Genomic DNA, 20,761 nt, shown 5'->3' on the forward strand with positions numbered 1-20,761 from the left:
TGACTGTCAATGTCACTTCGCAGAAGCTGAGTCCTAAGGGGTTAACTGGGAATGTAGAGCCAGGACAGAAACTGAGATGGCAGAAGTCAGGGACAACCTTTTTCCACCCTCACGGTAACTTTTCATTCCTTTCTGCAACCCAGCTACCTCACTTGCCAACTTGGACGAAAGAAGGGCCCCTGAGCGCGTCTTTTGAAGAAAATGCCAATGTTATCTGTTAGGCTTTGAACACATCTCATCTTTAAGCCACCAGTAAAAAAAAAAAAAAGGCTAAAAAACTTGAACCATAATCCTCATGTCAATTCAGTTCCTTTGGTCTAGTTTTATTTCATTTTTGGTACCTTGCTAGAAAAGAATTCACTGACATACGAAGGGCATAAAGAAAAATACAACCCAAGATGCATTTTAAGAATGTGAATTAAGTATCATATTAATTTTCCTCTACTTTTATTTTTAGAAAAAAAATTCAGTTTAATTTCTACTAAGAGGACATAGATTTATAAAACACACAGATGAGGACACAATGAACCACACACTCCAGTGAAAACTGTGGCAAAACACAGCCAGGAAAAAGGCAGCAGAAAGCCCGTATCTGCAAAATAAATTAAATGATACCAATCTTGTCCTTTCTCTCTGGCTGCCTTTTTCTTTTCAAGTCAGTATGGGATTTGGGAGGCAGGGGGTCTAAATTAAAAATTCCGAGGGCCCCTCAACTGACACCACCAGTGCCGACAGCCCACCTTGGGGATCATGAAGGAATTCTGTTTCTTGCAGTATAATTTAAAGCCCCTGAACAAACGGAAATTAAAAAAAAATTCCTGGCCGACCTATGTACATTTATCTTTGATGACATGGGAATAACCTGGGGTTTATTGCTGGGTTAGCAAAGTAAATTAATTGGGTATTTTCTACTCAGGACAAGATGTAAGTATAAATGGGGGGGGGGGGATAATTGGAGAATGCAAATATTCCTCTAGTCCTTCCAAGTCTAAAATTGGTGCTTTTCCTGCAAAATGCTCTATCATGGGTTGGTGCTAACGTCAGGGACTGCTTAAACGTGTTGTAAGGGGCAGTACCTCTGGCTTTGCCCCTGGTGGAAGTGAGGGAGACAAGGACTGGGGCTGCACCATCATTGCTCCTGGAGCAGGCTGGGTGCCAAGCCTGGGGAGGAAAGCTCACGGCCCACTGATTTCTTTATCAGAGGCCACCTGTAGGTCCCGACCAGGTTCTCGTGGGAGCTGCTACCCCAGAGCTTGTCCCCATTCAATCGAGCCAACTGCTTTCATGGAATTTACCGGGCTCTCTGACCCTGGTGTTTCCAGGTACATATGGAAAACGCAACCAAATTAGTGTGTTCCCAAGACAAGCATCACTTTCTACCACTTGAAGAGAAAATGTCAGAGTGCCCTGGGGTGGCCCTCCAGGGTGCAACCCCAGCTCTGACCTCTTCGACGGTCTCGTCCTGCGGGGTGGCGGCGCTGTCGTCCGAGTCCTTCTGCGAGCCGGCATCGGCGCTCTTGCGCACCTCCCTGCTCTTCTTGTGCTTGTGCGCCAGCTTCTTCACGTGCCCGTCCGCCTTGCCGCTGCTCAGCCGCCGCACTGGGCTCGTCAGCCACTTGCGCAGTGTATTGCCCGGGCGCTTGGGGCCCGGGGAGCTCTGGGCCCCCATCATGTGGGGCTGAAGAGAAGCCACGGAGGCCGGCGGGCTGGCATCGTTACTGGAGACGGACAGAGAGTCTGCCGGGAGGAGAGAGAAGCAGCAAATTTGAGTGACGGCCCTTCAATCCTCCCGGTGTCCACTGGTGCCATTGTGCCAACCAGCTTTTGCCCCACCCAGCTGGGCGGGGGGTCCGCAGGGCAGCTGAAAGCTGTGCCCCTAGCTGTACCCACAGGGTAGAACCATCACAAGGGGAGGTCAGAGCCCCTGCACACGCTTTTTAAATGTTTACCAAACTTGAGTTTTATGAAAGATGATTTCTCTCAAGATGTACTTCCCCCTCCAAAAAACCCAAGTCGCCAATCCTGAAGACCAGCATCATTACCACACAGCTTTAAAATGTCATTATCACTTAAAATATCACAGACACTGGAGGACAGATGTTTAAATTATTTTCACCCATTTTTTTGATAAGCAAAAACCAAGAAAGAATGGTTTAAAGAAGAATTTAAAGGAAATTAAAAACTAATCCTGTTGGATAAATGTATCAGTTTGACTCACTCCCAGTGAATGAAAGTACAACTCAATAAATAAACATGTGTGTGTGTCTGTATAAATCTGGATAGAGTTGACCTGGCCAGACTTTGTGACAAAAGGCACCTTTCTGGAAAGTTCCGGGTCAAGGGCGAAGTCAGTGAGTATGAAAAGCGCAAAGCTGACGGGTTTTTCGGGAGATCCCATCCACGCCCCTTGCTCACAGCCAAACTCTGGAACTACACAGGCGCGTGGCGTCTTTGCTCTCAGCCTCAGCAAAGTTACTTCACGTGTTGGAGTAAATAACAGTAACAATTAACAAAAACCATCACGCATTTTTAAAAGAAATGTGAGGAGCAGCAGCCTTCCTCCAGTAACCAAAATGCTCTAGAAAAAATATATCCAAATGAATCTTCTCATTGGATCTCAAACATTAAGTAGAGTCAACCCTGGTTGATGATTTTTCAGGAGAAAAAGGAGACATGACGACACGGAGGTAACAGCTTGACCCTCAACAGCCCAGGGAGCTATGAGGAGTCCCTTCACGGAGGCAACCAGTGCCCCGGACACACCGGGCCCTTCCCCGAGCTCGTCCACAGTGGACAGGATCAAACGCTTTCCTTTAGGAAACGAATGAAGAAGACCATTCACTCTGCTTGTTATTTTCTTAAATCTTTTGAAGTTTTAAAAATAAATTAAAATTCATCTCTGAAAAGATTCTTTTATCCAGACCCCAGTATTAGCTGTCCTTCCCTAGGTGGCACTGGAGGCCATTACGTGATACAGTTAAAAAGCAAGAGTTAGCTCCTCCCGATCCTGTGATCATATGGAGGAGAGCCAACAGCAGTCTCCCGCTCCCACTCCAGACGCCTGGACTGGACAGAGGAGCCCATCTAACTGCTGTCCCATTCCTGCTCCGGCCCGGGCCTCGCATGGCTGAAGGGTGTAACCTTCTATAAACAGATGAGGCATTTCAAGCAGGATCACTCATTCTTAAAAATCTAGACTTCCCTAGAGGCCGACTTTGGTTCAAAACTAATCAACACAGCATTCTGTTTAAGAGTAATAAGCTTTCCTCTCTGCATATATGGGTTTATACGTGTGTACATGTATGTACATATCTATGCATATATAATAGTCATATATGTTTTACATTTTATTTATTTTTAAACGAGAGCTACTAAAATGTTTCCGCATCAGTCTCGTTTTCCTCAGGCACCATCTGGAAGACGGAGGAGGGAACGAAGGCACTAAGCTGACAACACTCCCATGGGGGCACCACACGCAGGACTTTCTCAGGTGCTGATGGAGGATGAAGGGTGAGCAAAGCAGACACGGTCTTTACCCTCAGGAACTCCTGGTGTAGTGACAGCAGGAAGGACAAAAGGAAGAGGAGGGTTTGGACAGCCCACATGCCAGATGATAACTCATTCAACTCAAGTTTTTTTTAAGTACCAACTATTAGCAAGACACGGTGTGGCTACAGCAGGTGACACATTTCACAGTGATTTGTTGTTCTGTGACTCAGGGCCAAGCCTCGTACTCGCCACTGGACGGAGATGAATAAAACCTACTCCCTCCACTCATGGGGTCCACCACACAGTGTTTTCTGGGATCACACAACTACCATACAGATGAGAACGGACACATGCTATAAGCAAGTACAAGCCCTGTTAAAGGTTGAGGAGGAGGGCAATCATAGAGGGCTTCATGAAGGAGGCAGCACTGAAGCTGGCCTTTGAATGAGCTGAGGTTGAAACCCATGTCCTAGATTGCGAGAACGTATGCTCCATGAGGGCCGGGGCCTCATCTGTCTTGTTACTTGTACTCCTAGGGCCTCACACAGAGCCTGGCATACAGTAGGCACTTATTAAGTAATGAATGGAAACATCAGAAATTCCCAGCCTAAAGAAAGAGAGCAAGGTGATTCACAGCCCATATTTTAAGGACAGTCATTTCTTCAACGAATATTCACTTAGCTGAATAACCAACTGCACAACACTAAGACCTGCGAAGCTGGCGCACAGGTGGAGGCTGGGAGATAACCCAGACTGGCCGTGACGTGGTGACGTGTCACTGATGGAGCTCCGCTGTGCCTTGTACGAACCGAGGTAGGCAGAGGAAAGATCGAGGCCCACTTTAATAAAAGCAAATCAAGTACAGGTCTTAACATTCATAAGCAGAATACTCACACATTAGAAGTAATGGGGAACACCAGCTAAGGCAACGAATGAACCTGACATGCTTTTGAGACTTTGGGGGAATCTGGCATGGGAGCAATGCAGCACATAATATGAAGCCTATGTGAAAAGAGGACGCGTACCAGGACTTCTGACACAGTCTCTGTCCACTCAGACTTGCAGGGCTGCAGAAAAGTGAGAGAGCTCTTGGATGGGGTGAGCGCTGTGGGCAGAGACACACAGCGGTCAAACATAAAGACCCCTCCACCAGTTAGCAGACGCAGTCAGCCTTAGCAGGCACGAGAGAGTGAACTGCGCTCAATCCATAAGCACCTTGGGGACCCAGCTGGCTTTACAGGGTGATTCTCAGGGCATCCTAGCCTTGCTTGGGAAAGGAGGTGGTGGTTGTAGAAATGGTTCAAAAAGACAAAGAAATTAGAGACATCATTTCCTAGCTTCCCTCTGTGGGCTCAGCTGTGTGGGATTTGGTTCTGTGCACTTTGGGAAGAGTGTTCAAAAGAGAGTTCCTCCTCACCAGGCAGGCCAAGCATTATAAACAGGGCTGCAGCCTGCATGTCCCATCCAAGACCCAGGAAGGAGGCAGAGCTGCCCCCAGTCAGAGCCCCCCACTGCTACAGGGGAACCGCTGCTCTGAAGGGAAGAGCAGCTCTCTTCCTGAGCTGCTATTCATCAAACCACTTAGGCGACATTCTTTCACTCTACTGGAATCTTTATGACTGAGTGAGCAGCAATGAAACAAATAACCAAAACCAAAAGCACAACTGATAAATGATTCCTTCTCTTCCCACTTTGGTTTTAACAGTAACGCTCAATTCTTCATGCTGTTTGATACTCTCCAAAAAAAAATTGTATTTTTTTCTTTTCATTGATTTTTCTAACAAATCAATGGATTGTTATAGTCCATTTATATGCTCTTGACTGGATTGTGACATAATGCATAAACCAGGAATTTAAAAAACATAAAAATTATTTAAACTTAATACAATCATTAAGAGAATGAAATAAAGTACCCGCTATTATTTTTAGTTATCAGAAGAATAGACTTTGCCTGCTAGACGAACTGCTCCGTTGCAAATTTTAATTTAAATGACATGTCTTAATGGTATCTCTAGCAGAATTAAGGTCTCCAATGTTACTGGGCATAAAGTAAGCATAAATCATACAACACACACAGAGCTTTGGAAGGTTCCTTGGGAAGATCTTAAGTTACCAGCTTGCCTTTCCCAGAAGAGCGCCCAGTGGCTGTGGTACGCTGTGGCTGAAGCGGTCTGTCCAGGCATAAATGCTGCTCGGGCAGGCTCCCTTCCTCTAAGACCTCACCTTTCTGCTCACAATTGGATTATGGACAGCTCAGGCCAATAACAAGAGTAATCCTCAGATGGCGAGCCCTATGGCCAGAGCTCTATGTGACCATTTCACGACAGCACTTTCCCAGCTGGGTAATTGTCAAGATAGGAAGCCGACCGTGACCTTAGATTCCAGGCTTCAAGTGGGTGGGCGCTGGGTCTGTTTTCTTTACAACTTCATGCCCAGCTGCCAGCAGGCCGTCTGGCACATCCGTGGAGCTTAATAAGTATACTTTGGATAAATGATGAATGGGTAAGTGAATCAATGACCAGCTACAGGATGTTTCCCAGCCTAAGCACACTGCCTGACAACTTAAGTCGACCATCGTGTACAGTAATGTCCTTAGTGGTATATCCCAATCTGTTTTGAGATGAGCTACAAGTAACATCTAATTTTAGTCAAGTTGACAAGTTCGTAAATAATTTACTTAGAAAATGATAACTCAGAGTAGATCAAGGCTCCTCTTACAATGACCTGCACTATGCTATGCTTTCTTGCAAGGGAGAGCCGGCCTAGGAGCCCTGTGAGGGTGGCGTGCACGTGACACCCATCACGTGTGGCGTGGTTACGGGGGCAGAAAGAGGGTTCATGATCGAACTCACCTGAGAAATCCAACAGAAGACTCATTTATCACTCAAAAAAATTGTACGTGTCTCTGTTTCCCATCTTTAGTGACTGTCTCTTGCCTTCCCCTCATCTCCCACCTTCCCGATCAACACTCAGCACTGCTGCGTTCCCACCCCATCACTGACTTCCCTGTCTCTAGCATGCCTGCAGTGCACAGCAGGCCTTGTTTGGGAGCGTGTTTTCCTCTTGTCAGCTTGAGTAGACCTCGGTAATTCAAGGTCCAGATGGACGATAAATTAGGGACGTCAGAAAGAACTCTGGACTTATCAATGTCTGAGTTTGAGCCTGGCTCTCCCACTCAGTGGCTGTGACCTCAGGCCAACATTTTGCCATCTGAATTTCCTCATCTCACAGGGCTATAAGAGGATTATGTGAAATAATGGGAATGAATGAGCTTTACAAACTATAAAGTGCTTTTTACAAAGGAAGGGTTGTTGAGGCAACCTTCTCCCAGGCTCCATGGTAGCACAGAACTGTGAGGACCCAGAAAACAGGGGTTAGTTTTAAACACTTTTGTAATCACACGCCTGGCAGTGTGTCTAGGATATACTCAAAACCATTTTTAGACGTATGAAGGATGAATGAAGCAAGTTAGACAAATTGCTTCATTTTATTTCTAGTTTTTTAAAACAATTGGTTCCTTACTAAGAGGACAAAGCAAACGTCAGCATAAAGATACTATCAGCACATCACAGCCATTTAAAAAGATGCTCAGCTGTGTACAGAATGCCATTCGTGTTCTGCTTGAAGCCCTAAGAGAGAAAATCAATTAAAGTTTCTCTTCTTATTTTAAGGGGGAAAACAACCACATATAGATGGCTTCTCTGCTGAAGTCAGAGTTCACACAAAGTCCACATTAGATTTCTTCTTAAAATAAAGAAAAACGCCAAAGAAAAGAGGGGAACACAAGAGGCCTGACCTTGAGCCCCACACAGGAAAGAGTTTCACCCTGTGAACACACACAACACTAAAATTGCCGGGAGAAGAGAAATCGTCTTCTATTCCCAGTCTGTAAATCTGAGACATCTGTGATTAATAAAGCACTTTTTTTAAAATGTAAGAAAAAAAAGGAAAAGGGCCCATATCCTGCTAGTTCCAGATGAAGAAGGATCACATTTCATTTTAACCCTCTCCTCATTTTCACGAGCGTAAAAAGTCTCAAAGATATTGGTAAGTGTTCTGGAATGAAATCTGGGTTGCTGAGTATGGTCGTATACTGAATTAAAAACTCCAGCCCCTGACTCCAAAAATGTTTCACCAAAATCTACGCATTTCCTTGCAGCTGTCTGTTGCATTTCTTCATTTCAGTCTAACAGCAGAGAGGCTGCAGGAGGGCAAAGGTTTCGGCTGCTTTGCTCACGCTGCATCTCTAGACTTTAAAGCCTGCCTTTAGCTCCAAGTGAGCACTTTACAGATTCATGGTCATTCCAAAGCAGTGGGGTCGGGATTCAGTCCCACCCGTCACGGACTGGCTGTGAGGATCTTACAAGTCCTTCACCTTCCTGAGTGACACGATGCTGATTCCTTACCAGGCTGCTGGGGGGGAAAAGACACAAAAAAGGTCTTTGTACACTTACAGCCTAACACAAACATGAGGCGGTACTCATATTTTTGCATAGAAAACAAAATTGCAGAAGACAAGGAAGAAGGCAGGACGAAGTGGAGCCCTGAGATGTGGACGATGATCACCCCAGGGCCAACAACAGGAAGGGAGAACAGGTGGGACAGCGAAGGCCTCACCTCTCGATGGCGCATGCTGCAGTGTCTCACTGCTCGACCACACATCTGCTGTGACAGGCATTCCTCGTGCCACACAGTGCCAGCCCGACGCGAATCCACGGGGCCAGCGCTAAGAGCCGTGACATTCTGATGCGGCACAACCACCACACAGACGCACACATCCAACACTGGGAAGACTTTCCACTAAACAGATGTCTCACATTTCAAATTCTCCTCCACAGTCTCCCATTATGATTTAAGTAGTTAGTTTTAAGGAAAGATAGTCCTGTCTTTCTGTCCTTTGTAGATGTCCAAAAATACCTGTCAAATGAACAATGCACTGACGTCTTGATACACACTCTGATCAGGATGAAGCTAACTCAGAGTTCGGCTCACTCCCAAAGCTAAGTGGTAACTCACAGTTCTACCTCTAAGGACTTAAAGAAATGTTTATTTAGCAGCTATTGCTATGTGCTAGAGAGAGAGAATTCAAGGACACTTTGGGGCAGCTGCTTCTAATGTCTGAAAATTACTCCATCAGAAGAGACTGGGCAGGGTTTAATCAGATGCACCTGGCCTGTGGCAGTTTCTCAAACCTGTCTCGTCAAGAATTCAATGCAGCGAATCACATTTCTATTCAGGAAATTCTTCTACATACCAGGAAAGTTGTAATGGACATGTGGAAAACAGATCTATAAATTACTCCTAAAGTAAAGAGCAAGTAAGTTGTTGGCTTTGACTGCCGACTGGGTTGGTTCAAATATTCTAGAGCAAAATTTTCCTGAGTAAATGACTGCCATCTCTACACTTTTCAAACTGGATTTTAATTCCCTGCTTTTGGAATCGAGGTAACATTTTTTTGGAATAATATAAAGGACCATAGTGCACTAGAAATTCTCTTAGAGATCACATAAAAAGTGAGCGAATCTGTAAATGATTCTTCCAGATGTGTTTCTAGGGCCTGCAGTCCTCTCTGCTTGACGCAGTGACCACAGCCACCTCCACAGCCTAGTGTATTGCTTTGCGACAGAGTGAGACAAAGTCGGGGAATTTTAGGTAATGAAGAAAGTGATCTGCCCAGTGACACGGTTATACTTTTGGTGGTTCAGAATATAGGGCCAAGTATTTTTATATATTTCTCTAAATGTAAATCTCCATTCTATTTGTAAATATCTGGAAACTTTGCTTGATTGACTCCTATGTTTTCATTTGAGTGACCTCATTCTTACATAAGTTTCCCTTGTCTTCTGTCTGAGCATCAACGATTCTTAATTTGTTCTTCAGCAAAATAAAAACAAAGCAGGGGTTGAAACCCAGGCACAGATGGGGCACCGCATCCTGAGTTACCTGCTTCTCTGTACACACCTAGGCTCAGCTCAGCTGTGCCGGGGCCCAGGGCTTCACTCTGGGCTGTAACGGTCATGCAAATTCATGTTAACACGGGAAATTATCTTCTACAAAAGTCAGAAGCTGTACAGAGGCACTGAGCACTAGTTTTCTGGATGGCAATGACTAAAATGTGGCAAGAGAATATTAAAAGCAAATTTTACATATTTCACAGTCTGGTGCATGGTGGGACCTCAGTGCAAAAATGTGAACTTTGTATTTCCTTTCAAATATGAAGTGAACACAGAAAACACGAAGGAGAAAGATAAATTCCCCAGTTTTTTTTTTTTTTTTAATAATCCCTAGATTTAACCAGAGGTCCAGCACAACATGGCCATGGCTCACACTGTAATGAAGAACACATGGTCTTTGCTGCCTGAGAAAATGCACATAAATGACCAACACATTCACTGTTCCCTGTGCAGCCCCTTCCACGAATTCACACGGGAGTGTTCGCTAGCAGCCAGTCAGCTCTGGGGACCCCTGAATGGAAGAACGCAATGTGTTAAAACAGACTCAACTAGAAACAATTGGATTCAATTAGAAACAACTGCTCTACCTTTTCCTTTGGTGAAGGCTGTGAGCATGAGCCCATGAGCCCATGAGCCCGCAGGCACACACAGAGCAGTTTTACTGTTTCCTGCTCTAGTCTTAGAGAGTCGTGTCAGGAACAGACTTCTTACCTTCTTACCACCACCTAATACGAGGAGCGTGGGAGACACAAGGCTTGTAACATCCACCTAACCCAACAGAACACGCACACGGAAGCTGCACACGCAAATCTGCTCTTTTGACTCCTGGAGAATCTCTACCTGCTATTTATTCTTAGTGTGGTTTCTGAAAACACTTAAACAAGATGTAATCATTGGAAAATGTGGCTATGTCAACAAATGCAAAACTTCAAGCATTACTGGTCCTTGCAAACTGATTCTTGTGGGGGAAATGCTAACCTGTCAGAATTTCTAGTCGAGAAACCATCTCATTTCTAAAGTTCTTTCTCCATTTGAATTTCCAATAAAGAAATTAGATAAAAATGAAAGCAGATGGCATAATCCTTGGCTAATCAGATGAATGAGACACCACATATTGCCAAAGCGGAAATTTGAAAACACCTCAGAAATGAAATAATGAGGAAAGCGTCATTATTGGTAGCGGATAACAGAAACGATAGGTTAGTCTGGATCGGCGTGAGGAATTTAATACAAACCTAGTGAACTGAGTTATCCACACCCCAGACAAAATAGGACCTGGCTCATCTGCTGGATCAAGAATGTCTAGGTACGAGTGGCTCTGTGGCTGGTGACAGTTTATCCCAGGTCGCTGGCTTCCAGGAAAAGATGAGCCTAGTAATCCCATGCCTGGTGACCGGAATGCTGGGAGAGGGAGGCACAGTGCCAAGAGCCAACCTGGCCCCTGGCAAAGATGGAGGGCCGAGATGAAACCCTCCTTGTACTGCACTGCTGTGGTGTGGCAGGCCCACCTGACACCCGTGCCCGGGGTGGGACAGGGAGAACCAGGCACAGCTGGTCGACTGCTCGCCTGGCTCAGACATCCACACACTGTTAAAACCACAGCGTTTTATAAAACACAACTCTCTGGTCAGAAAGCTCTCTTCTTTTCTAACTCTGCTTTTACGCTGGGACTCACTTGTTACGCGATCCTTCTCCACACAGGACAAACACTTGCCTTGTCTGAGGAGAGTTTCTTGCCCATATTCCTGTCTTCCTGGAATGACAGGGCCATTTTCTCTGCTTTTTATGTGGGCTAGCCCCTGAAATATACTTTTTGGGAGATGAATAGGAGGCTTCTGCAACCAAAGGTCTAAGCTGCCACAAGGGAAAAGAAATTCCCAAGGAGCTCTCCTGCCGGTGGTGACGGGGAGGGGATTTGGGCTCATTCTGGACTTTTACACAAGGACAAAAGCAGATGTTTCAAGATACCCTTGCTGGATGAAAGAAAGACGCTTTTTCAAAAAAAAATTACATAAAAATGAGACCGGAAACACACACATCCTGCAAGCTGCAGACACTTATGTGTCCCGGAGCTTCCTGACACCCTCCCAGCCCGGCCCCCACACCCCTGATATACAAGCTTCGTGGCTCTTCAGCATCCACGGGCTGGGGGCAATGAGCAGGAGGAAAAGTGGTTTAGCCTTAGCCTTCACATGGAAAGTCCTCCAGCCAGCGAGAAGCCTGGCTGCCCACACGGAGCCCCACTGTGGCACCGCTCCATGTGAAGTCCTGGGCAGTGGAAGGGACTGGTGCTCCGCCTGACACCCACTGAGAGCAGAGGCTGAGGGGGAAGAAGGCCCTTTGACACCTCACCTGGTTCCACCTCCTCCTCCTACACAATGAAACATAAGGAGTCAGCCCAGGTCCAGGCTTCCACGAGGCTCTGCAGGAGAGGGCGCTGCGTGTGACCGCACAGCCACCCAGGCAATGAATGACCTCCTGCGGCCCAGGCTGAAATGCTCAGAAACCAGGAAAACTTCTGAATGCTCCTCTATTCGTTGGGCTTTTTCAGAGGCTGAGACCCTCTGTGTTCCCAAAAAGTCAAATGGCTGCTCTTTTCACAAAATTACTCAAGATTACTATCACTTACACAAAGAGAGATTATTAAAAAAACAAATTCTGTGTGTTCACCAGATGACTTAGTATTTAGTATACTGCTGACATGGGGATAATGAGATTCTCTCTGTGATAAAATAGTGGATTTTTGATTCTGAATTTCTTCCTTTGAGAAGTTATTTCGAAGGCAAGACAGTATTGATTAGTGCTCTGAATAGATAGTCCTCATTTAAAGGAACAGAAAGTTAGTTTGGGGGACATAACAATCACGTGGTGCTCACACAGCACTCCCTCCGTCTCATTCTGCCTTTCACAGGTTCTAAGACTGTGAAGAAACTTGCATGTTTAACTCGTGGGCATAATCGTTGCTGATATTAACACGAAGTGTCAGCGTGAAAGATCTCATCTCGTCTGAAGGAGGCTCACACTTGGGACTGTATTCTTCACAATAGTCATGCTTTTGGTTAACGTCTTCTCATTACTTGTTGAGAAGAAATACTTTAGGCTATCTTCTTAAAGAGGAAAACAAAGATTTTCTTGGAGGCAATTTGCAGATTTTTCAAATTGAAAATATCTCTAAATGAAGCAGGAGACATACAAAGACACTCCCATGCAAAATGGTTTAAAAGAACACTCCGCAGTTAGTAGTTTAAACTGCGTGATTGATTTATTTCAGGTGGTGACAGATTTCTCTTCATTTATATATAAATTTATTATTATTTTAAAAATTACCAGATTCAGAATGCCAACATGCAAAAGTCTTTTCCTACATTCTAGAAAATGCATGAATTGCATAAGAACATACCCAACCAAAATATGTTAAAAACCACACAAACTTATAAATGTTTTCAATAGAGCCACAAAACTCATTTCATAGAGCCATATACTCATTTTTATACAGCATGAAGTAAAAAAACAACGAGCCTTGGAATGTTCTGCAATGAGCCTGCCAAGCAGTATCACTCTTCACATCATCTACCTGGCAGGTCAGCTAAAGTTTCAGTCTCAAGGGATGGAAAATTAGTTTAGAAAGAGTTATAGATGTGGAGAATGAGGAAATGGATGATTTTTACCCCCCAAACCACAAAGCAAATATCTAGGGAATTATATTCTATGGTCCCTGGTTGTTTGGTTTTTAAAAATAAAGAAACAAAAAGCCCTAACCGATTAGGAATTCCTTTTACAATTACATTTTAGTAACACCTCACCAAAAGCAAAATACTGCTCTAACTGAAGCCAAGCACTTGAAAATAAGATTAAAATGTGAACCACACAGTTGAGGCAAGAAACTCAATGTGTGTGCATGCATTTTGCACCATTATAACCACTTCCAAGAAGACAAAGGGTTCAGGGTCGCAACCCCATAACCTCATCTAGCTTGATTTCATGACATCTTGCCCCCTACTCCCCTACCAGAACTCAATGGCATGGAATTCTATTTTTCAAATTATTATTTTGTAGTTTCTTGAGGACTGCCCTCTCCAGGATATCACTTACTAAAACAACAACAACAGAAGCCAAAAAACAAAAAGAAGAGAGAGTTGGAGCCACTGTTTTGAGGACTTGTTCATGGAGTCCCATGTCGGAGGTGAAATCTCTGTCTATAAGATGACCCCGTGCCTCAGGAGGAGTGATCGAGTCCAGGACACACGGCTTTCTAAGAATCCCCCACACCTCCTCCTCAGTGAGGCGTCCTGTTAGGAACTCTGCCCCACGCCTGCAATTCAAGCAGCTGAGTAACTACAGCGAGGAGGAAGGAAGGAAGGGAGGCCTGGAGTTATTCCAGGAGGGAACAAAGCCGGCTCGGAGACAAAGGGAATGAAAAGAACGCCTCCGCTATGAACGCCAGTGAGGGGCACAGATCCTGTCCTTGGCTTTAATTAGTGCCCCATGTGACAGAATAGCACTGCCACAGACTGGGAGGCAGGCGACGGTAGGAAAGAACCCACAGCCTCCGCGTGGGGAGGGGCGGAGAGTGACTGGGGTGAGCGCTGTGTGCTGGCTTTCTTTTTAGCTGGAGGAAGACAAAGGGAAAAACATTCAGTTTTCAGTTCTACGTCATAATAACCACATTCCCTTCTTGTTATTACAGCCTCCCTTATTCAGTTTCACAAGTGCTCTTGGGCCACTGGGCCACTTCTTAGAATAATCCATCAGCTTTAAGAGATAGAGGAAGGGGAGTTGCCTCAGGGCTCTACACTTTGGCTATCTCCTTAGACACAAGAATAACTCGTAGTCTTTCTATGCTGGTAGGTATACATCCATTTTCGTGACAGTATGAATTGTCATTAATTTCAACAAGATGTAACAATAGGAACATTCTTCAACTGTGCATTTGAGAAAATGGGCAATGGATAGGACTGAGATGATTTCTTATAGCTAAACTTAAAAAGTATAAATAAAAGATGCATCATTTTACATAAAAGAAGACTAGAAGAAAATGTGCCCAAATATTATCAGCAGTTGCTTAACAGTGCTATTTCTTTCTCTGCTGATCCATGTTTGTGAACTTTCCAATGCTCTTTTTTTTTTTTTACAGTTAGTGTATAGTTTCATAGAAGCTATATACTTTGAGGTGATACGCTTTGTTCACCTTTGTATAGATTTATTTGAGAACTGTAAAAAATGACTAGGAGCATCTGGGCTGTGGTCCCTCACCACCCACCCCTGACTCCTTGGAGACAGGAAGAGGAAATGGAGGGAGCCTCAGGGGACTTGCCGAGTTCCGAGGCTCATCACCCCGTGCTCCCAGGCGGACCAGGCTGGGTTTACGGACTCACTCGCTCACCCGAGGGGCCAACTCTGAGAACCTGGAGGAAATTCTTCAGCATGAAAGTCATAAATTTGTGCTCCCCCAAAGCTGTGTGCAGGATGTACTTAGAGAGCACATCCCAAAGACAGACTGCAGCTGAGGAGGGGCAAGCCTGCTCCTCCACCAGAGAGGAGAGAATTCCAGAACCAGGAAAGGCCATTTCATCTGAAGCCTCCTAATCTGGGAGCTTTAGGCTTCCAGGGCACTTTGAGAGAACTTTTCAGTATACTTTTAATATTAACTTCAAAAAATTTTAATATTTAAAAATTTTATATTCACTCTAAATAAAGCCAAATAATTTTGAGTATCTGTGTTTTTTGACTGGAAAAATATATAAATTCAGTGAGCAACAATGTTTTGTCTTTTTTCCCAAAACTGTCACCATAAGCTCAGAGAGACAATTAAACACATCTTTGATTAGTGAAAAGTGACAAAATAAATGAGAATTATTTTAAAATTGCAGTTTGCTTAAAAGGAAAAAAAATAACCTTTAATGTAGTCTTGGAGAACATAATAACCATAGCAGCAGTAAGCGTCCTCCTGTTTTTGCAGGTGAGGAAACTGCATTTGAGTGAGACTAACAAGGATTTAGCCAAGGCCACATTGGCAGGGGCGAGTCAAGACAAGAACAATGGTGGTCTGACTTCTACAGTAACACACTATTCCCCTTGTATCATCATGCATATAGAGTATTAAACTCAGATTCATTTAAAAATACTTAAAGAGCAAAAAAGATTTGAGACAGAACATAATTCGCACAGTAACTTGCGTGAAACAATCCGTGTTCGCAGTTGAAACAATGCAATACTGTGCTGAGCACTCCTGGGCTTTTCATTTACTCCCAGGAAACTGAATGCCCCCGCGCTCTGGCCTCCTGGAGGTGAGGGGCACCGCTGCGAACCTCCCTGCCCACTTTCAGAACAGGTTCTCCTTATGTGTTTCAGCAAAGAAAGGTCTTTCCTATATTTAGTCTTTGAACGTTTTCCTTTAATTTATAAAAACAAAACTGCACTGGCGAGAATCCACACTCCCCATCAAAAAAGACTTGAGAGTTCAAGAAGAATGATAAGGCCCACAGTTCACTCGTACATGGATCTGCTTAATGTTAGGGCTTCACTGCAGTACGTTCTTCCTCAGTCCGGGGAACGCGTGCAGCACTGGAAGAGATTCCATGTGCCCTATAAAAGGGCAGACTTAGTTCAGAGTGAGAACAAATTCCATAGTTCACTATCTTATCAGGATGCTGGGCTCTCCCAGAGGAACCCTCTTAAAAGATAATTTATAGTTCTTCTTGACCTTACCTTCTCTCGAGTTCTTTCCCTAACAACGGCTTAGCAGTAAAGCTCTCCGGGCATACGGCTGTGTAAGTTACTGGTAACGGCAACATCTGCAAATAAACTGGGCTTGCACGCAGATTATTCCAAGCAAGACTAATTCACATTTGGACAAGGAGAATGCCCCACTACAAGGTACTCCAATAAATGAACCCCCAGATTGCTTTGGGTATAAAGAAGGCTTTGCAATCACTCTCTATGATTTACTGGGCATTTGAAAGTTACTGTGGATTTACTTCTTGGATATTACTTGAAATATTTTTTCCTTTTCAAATCTGATGCACATATATTTCCCCATAATCCATTTAATAAGTGGAATAAGAATGTATTAAAATATCACTCTGCTATAACATGGCATTCAGGAAATTGTCTTGGAATTACTATAAAGGTTTGGAAAGAGATGAACAGTCTTATTGCTCCAGGAAAAAAAAAATCAAACTAGAGTTTTGCTTTTCCTCTATCCTTTACTGTGAAGAGACTATTGCTTTTTTTTTTTCATGAGAATCCCAGTGGACATCCATTTCTTTCCAAATTTGTGTTAGCTTAAAAGTTCTGTGGTGACAGCTTAGATAACATTGCCCGGAGTTTCCATTATGCTTTGAGAATTCCCAGTATAGAAATATATCTAGGGGAAAGCAAAGACATAATAGCATAACTATCCTCTAGTATTTAAAAAAGATAGTTTAATAATGTCCTTTCAGAAGAATTTGTAAGGAACTAAAATATTGCTAGGATTCAAAATTCTCTCTATAAGAATGCTATGTCTTCTTAAAATCCATTTCTTCTTAGCAAAATTGTTCATTAAAATATTCTTTGGGGATGTTTATGATACATTGAGAGGGATGCTCTGTTGTTATTCCCATTTTGCAGACAAAGAAAGTTCAGAGAGAGAAGGCAGTTTACTTGAGACCCAGAACTACTGAGTGGCTGAGACCTGGAACCAGACTTTCGACATTGTCAACTGTTCTTTTCAGTGCACGGACGTCATTATTTTCAGTGAAGAGATCTTATGGATCATCTACTTTCACACACCCAGTGCAGAATTCCTAGTGCGCAGTGTCACTACCGGACCTGCCCAGCCTGGACCCCTCCACAGAGGGAGGCCATTCTTGAACACTTTAATGAACACAAATATGATAAAAGTTACAGTCAGTGACTTTTAAAAATGTCTTGATAGCTTTATGAACAAAAAATACGAGGAATATTATCAAAAACAATGTTCATGCCAACAAATTCAACATTTACACAGACAACACTTACCTCCTCCAGAACCCATTAGTCAAAGATAATTTTGCTGTTTTCCTTGGTATTTCATGAACAAACATGTAAAGAGTGTCCCTTCCCCTTTAGGTGCTGCAAGCACATTTTCTGCGCCTCCCTTTTCCTTGGATGCCCCCTTTTTTGGCGGGTCCCTTCACCCCGACCCTTCTCTCTTGAGCTCACAGTACACTGGATGTGTCCAGAAGGTCTCACCAGATGCCGTCAGCCCCCTCCCTCGGGCTGCCCACTTCTGAAGCACATGTGAATAATGGCTGGAAAGAGTGGAGGCAAGCACTAAGAGTGCATGAGGCCAGGACCAAAATCCTGGTGGAAGCCATCCCCGCGGGTACGCAGGAGACAGCCTGTGAGAGACTCATCGTAATGGTGGCACGGTCTGGACAGATGTCAAGGGTCACTGCTGGAAAGTGAGCCTCCTCGGAGCCCTGCGGGGCAGGGGTTCCGAGGGGATCCCCAGACCCAGTACCTTCCCTCACTTCATTCTTTGCATCCTATTGCCTTTGCCTCAACGTGGAGCCTATGTGCTTCTCGATGACCTTTGCAGGAATCAAATTTTCTTGTCTTGACTCCAGTTCTGTATATAAAGCCAGAACCCAGCACATACACTCCCTTGAAATATACTGGTGATTACTGGGAGACCCCTTCCCCCATTTAACTTTATATCATCTTATTATATGGCTGCAGTTCTTAACAGAAGGAACCAGAGAATATAAATATAAATGCAGGACACTGCCATTTTCTTGAATTGCCTGAAAAGCCTCAAACAAAATTAAACCTGAAACAGACATAAGATCAACGAAAATCCTAAGAAGGTAATTTACAGCACAGATAACTTCAGACTGTTTATATCCATTTACAAGAAAAAAGAATCATCAAAAGCAGTCCCAGATACTAAGAAAGGCTTTCAACCAACCGATCAATCAACGGATGACTGCACAGAGCACAGTTTGTTTCTCATCCCATTGCTAGAGGTCCCCCCATAACATCCCCACACAGTCCCCTCTCACAGGCAGTCATCAGATAACACACTTCAGTGTTACAGCACAAAACATTGCTGCTTGAAAGCACACAACAATCGTTCCAGCAGCCACCTGAAAGAAAACAGGCAGAGGGAGAGCAGGCTGGCGGGGCATGTGCAGGAAGCGTGGGTACCTAGGTCGAGGATCCAGTACTTGCAGGTGCTGGGCTGCCCGCTGCTGTGGTAGGCTGAGCTGACGGAGGAAAGCGAGTCCAGCGGATCAACCGGCTTAATTCCGTTTGGCATGGTGAGCGCCGAGCTGACTTGAGACTGAGGCTCAGAACCCCTACCCTCTCTATCCCTACAGCAGCCAGAGTAACCCGCTCTTCTGCAAAATCAGAAGACAGTGCAACAACAGCCACTCAGAAGCAGGCTGGGATGGGGGAAGCGGCAGGCACACGGGTGGGGACCGTGCAGCTGGAGGGCCCAGCCATGGCGGGAGTGCAGCTCCCCTCCCGGTGGACGGCCGCTCCCTCTGCCTGCTTCTGAGCACTGCTTTACAGTTGGGTTTCACATGTGGGAATATCCAGACGCCGTGGATTACATTCTACCACAGTGACTCTAATTGGAGCTCAAGGAAATTCCTCGGGCGCACTGTGAGCCAGATGTTTCTCCTCTCCTACACTAGCTCATAGTGTGATTTCCTTACTCAGTGAAATGTCAAGTGATGGGTCTCTCCCCACGCCAGGCTTTCTGACTTGGGGCTTTGCGCAGCTTTGGGTGGAGGTCTTCTCTGAGACATACAACCAACAGTGCCTCCTGATGTGACTTGATAACAAAAAGAAACGTAATTCCGTCTATAGCCAACTGGTGACATCACTGTGCTACAATGCCACTCCTCACTTATTAAAAACATATCTTCACTCTTCCTTATGAGAAGCAGCCATACAAGTGAAAATAAATATCCTTATATGTGATTTGTGAAGGTGTTTTTAGTAAAGCATCTTAAAAGCTCATTTCTGCCCTTTTTGGAAACTGGCTATTTTCTCTAGCCTACATAAATCCTCTCTCTTTATTTGAAAGTCTCCATGTGTTCTCTCCCTTGTCTCGGAGAGCACAATGGCTTCGTTGGAGAGCATCCACTGGGTAACAGTCATGAAGTCTAACTTTGCAACCCTATGGTAAGTGGATGTACTCTCCTGTTTCTCATTAATTCAAGCAGCACACACTGTGCTTTCCAAACGGTGACGGCCCATCTCTTGCTCTGACGCACGCTCACCTGGAATTTTCTTTACAGTTAAAATTACAATGTGGCCCTCAGTTACTTAAGCATTTTCTGAGGGGGTATGATTTACCGAAGCCTACATTTACCTTAGTAAAATCAGGCACTACCTTCCTGAGTTCTTTTTATGAATAACTCTCCTTTCTGCTTTATCTACCCTGATGGTATAAATGACTTTGTGTTGTGTGACTGCTTTGCTAAGAAGAGAGTCGCCTTTTTTAGCTCCTTAGTTATAGAAAAGTAGACCCTGGGCTCTCTCCCTTACCCCCCATTTGCTGCAAAGTAAATGTAAAAAGTTCTCCAAGGACGAACTGTGCAAACAGCATAGATGCCTAGTTCCCTTACGTTTAGGTCTGAGTCTGAGACGATGAACAACCATGAAAAGAAGAGAAGCCGCCCAGGGCCCAGAAAAAGCAGCCTCCGGCACCATAATCCCTCCCCAAAGCAAACTGCTACACAGTGGGATTCGGCATTTACGGGCCCACATTGGCCTCATATTCTTAAAAGACCCAAAGCAAAGCATATAGTTGTTCTTCCCCATAAATGGTCCCATGATAGATCCCAATGGCGTACTTATGCCAGAACCAAGCAAGAGGCGAAATTCTGCACAGAGCACTTTTTATGCGAGAAAAGAAAACTTTTATTACGAAACAAATAACCTTCTCTCTTATTGGCAAAAAAGCAGTAAAAATTATGTCCTAAAGGAAATCAAGTTAATTGACATTCTGAGATTTCATTTGCTACAACCTTTATTAAATATTTTACTTTGTCCCTTTCCAAAAACAGGACTGCTAAGAAAAGGCTATTAATTAAAAAATAAAAAAAGAGCTGTCAGGGAAATTAATTACTTTATGTGTAACATATGTTCTCTACTAAAGAGGAGGGGAATGTTGCTTAAAAATGAATGAAATAATTTTGGCTAAGACATAGGGGAAGTTTCCCCAGTGACTGCTGTCTTCAAATTTCAAGTTCACATCTGTCAGAGAAACGTAGCAGGAAGAAGGAACAAAGGAAGCTCTCCTCCTCTCCTTCCTTCTAAACACGGAAGTGTGAGATTGT

At 44.3% G+C, this 20,761-nt stretch overlaps 1 protein-coding gene across 5 annotated transcripts in view; it reads right to left on the reverse strand.

Annotated features, from left to right (window-relative positions):
• TRIO (trio Rho guanine nucleotide exchange factor) overlaps positions 1–20,761 on the reverse strand; it is a 355,799-nt gene that overhangs the window by 44,416 nt on the left and 290,622 nt on the right. For all 5 annotated transcript variants that reach the window (XM_046672288.1, XM_046672289.1, XM_046672290.1 and 2 more), the window contains one exon: positions 1,445–1,737. In XM_046672288.1, the coding sequence (XP_046528244.1) occupies positions 1,445–1,737 (293 nt within the window). The remainder of the gene's footprint in view (positions 1–1,444; positions 1,738–20,761) is intronic.

Source organism: Equus quagga, chromosome 9, assembly GCF_021613505.1.
Source record: "Equus quagga isolate Etosha38 chromosome 9, UCLA_HA_Equagga_1.0, whole genome shotgun sequence".
Lineage (NCBI taxonomy): Eukaryota > Metazoa > Chordata > Mammalia > Perissodactyla > Equidae > Equus > Equus quagga.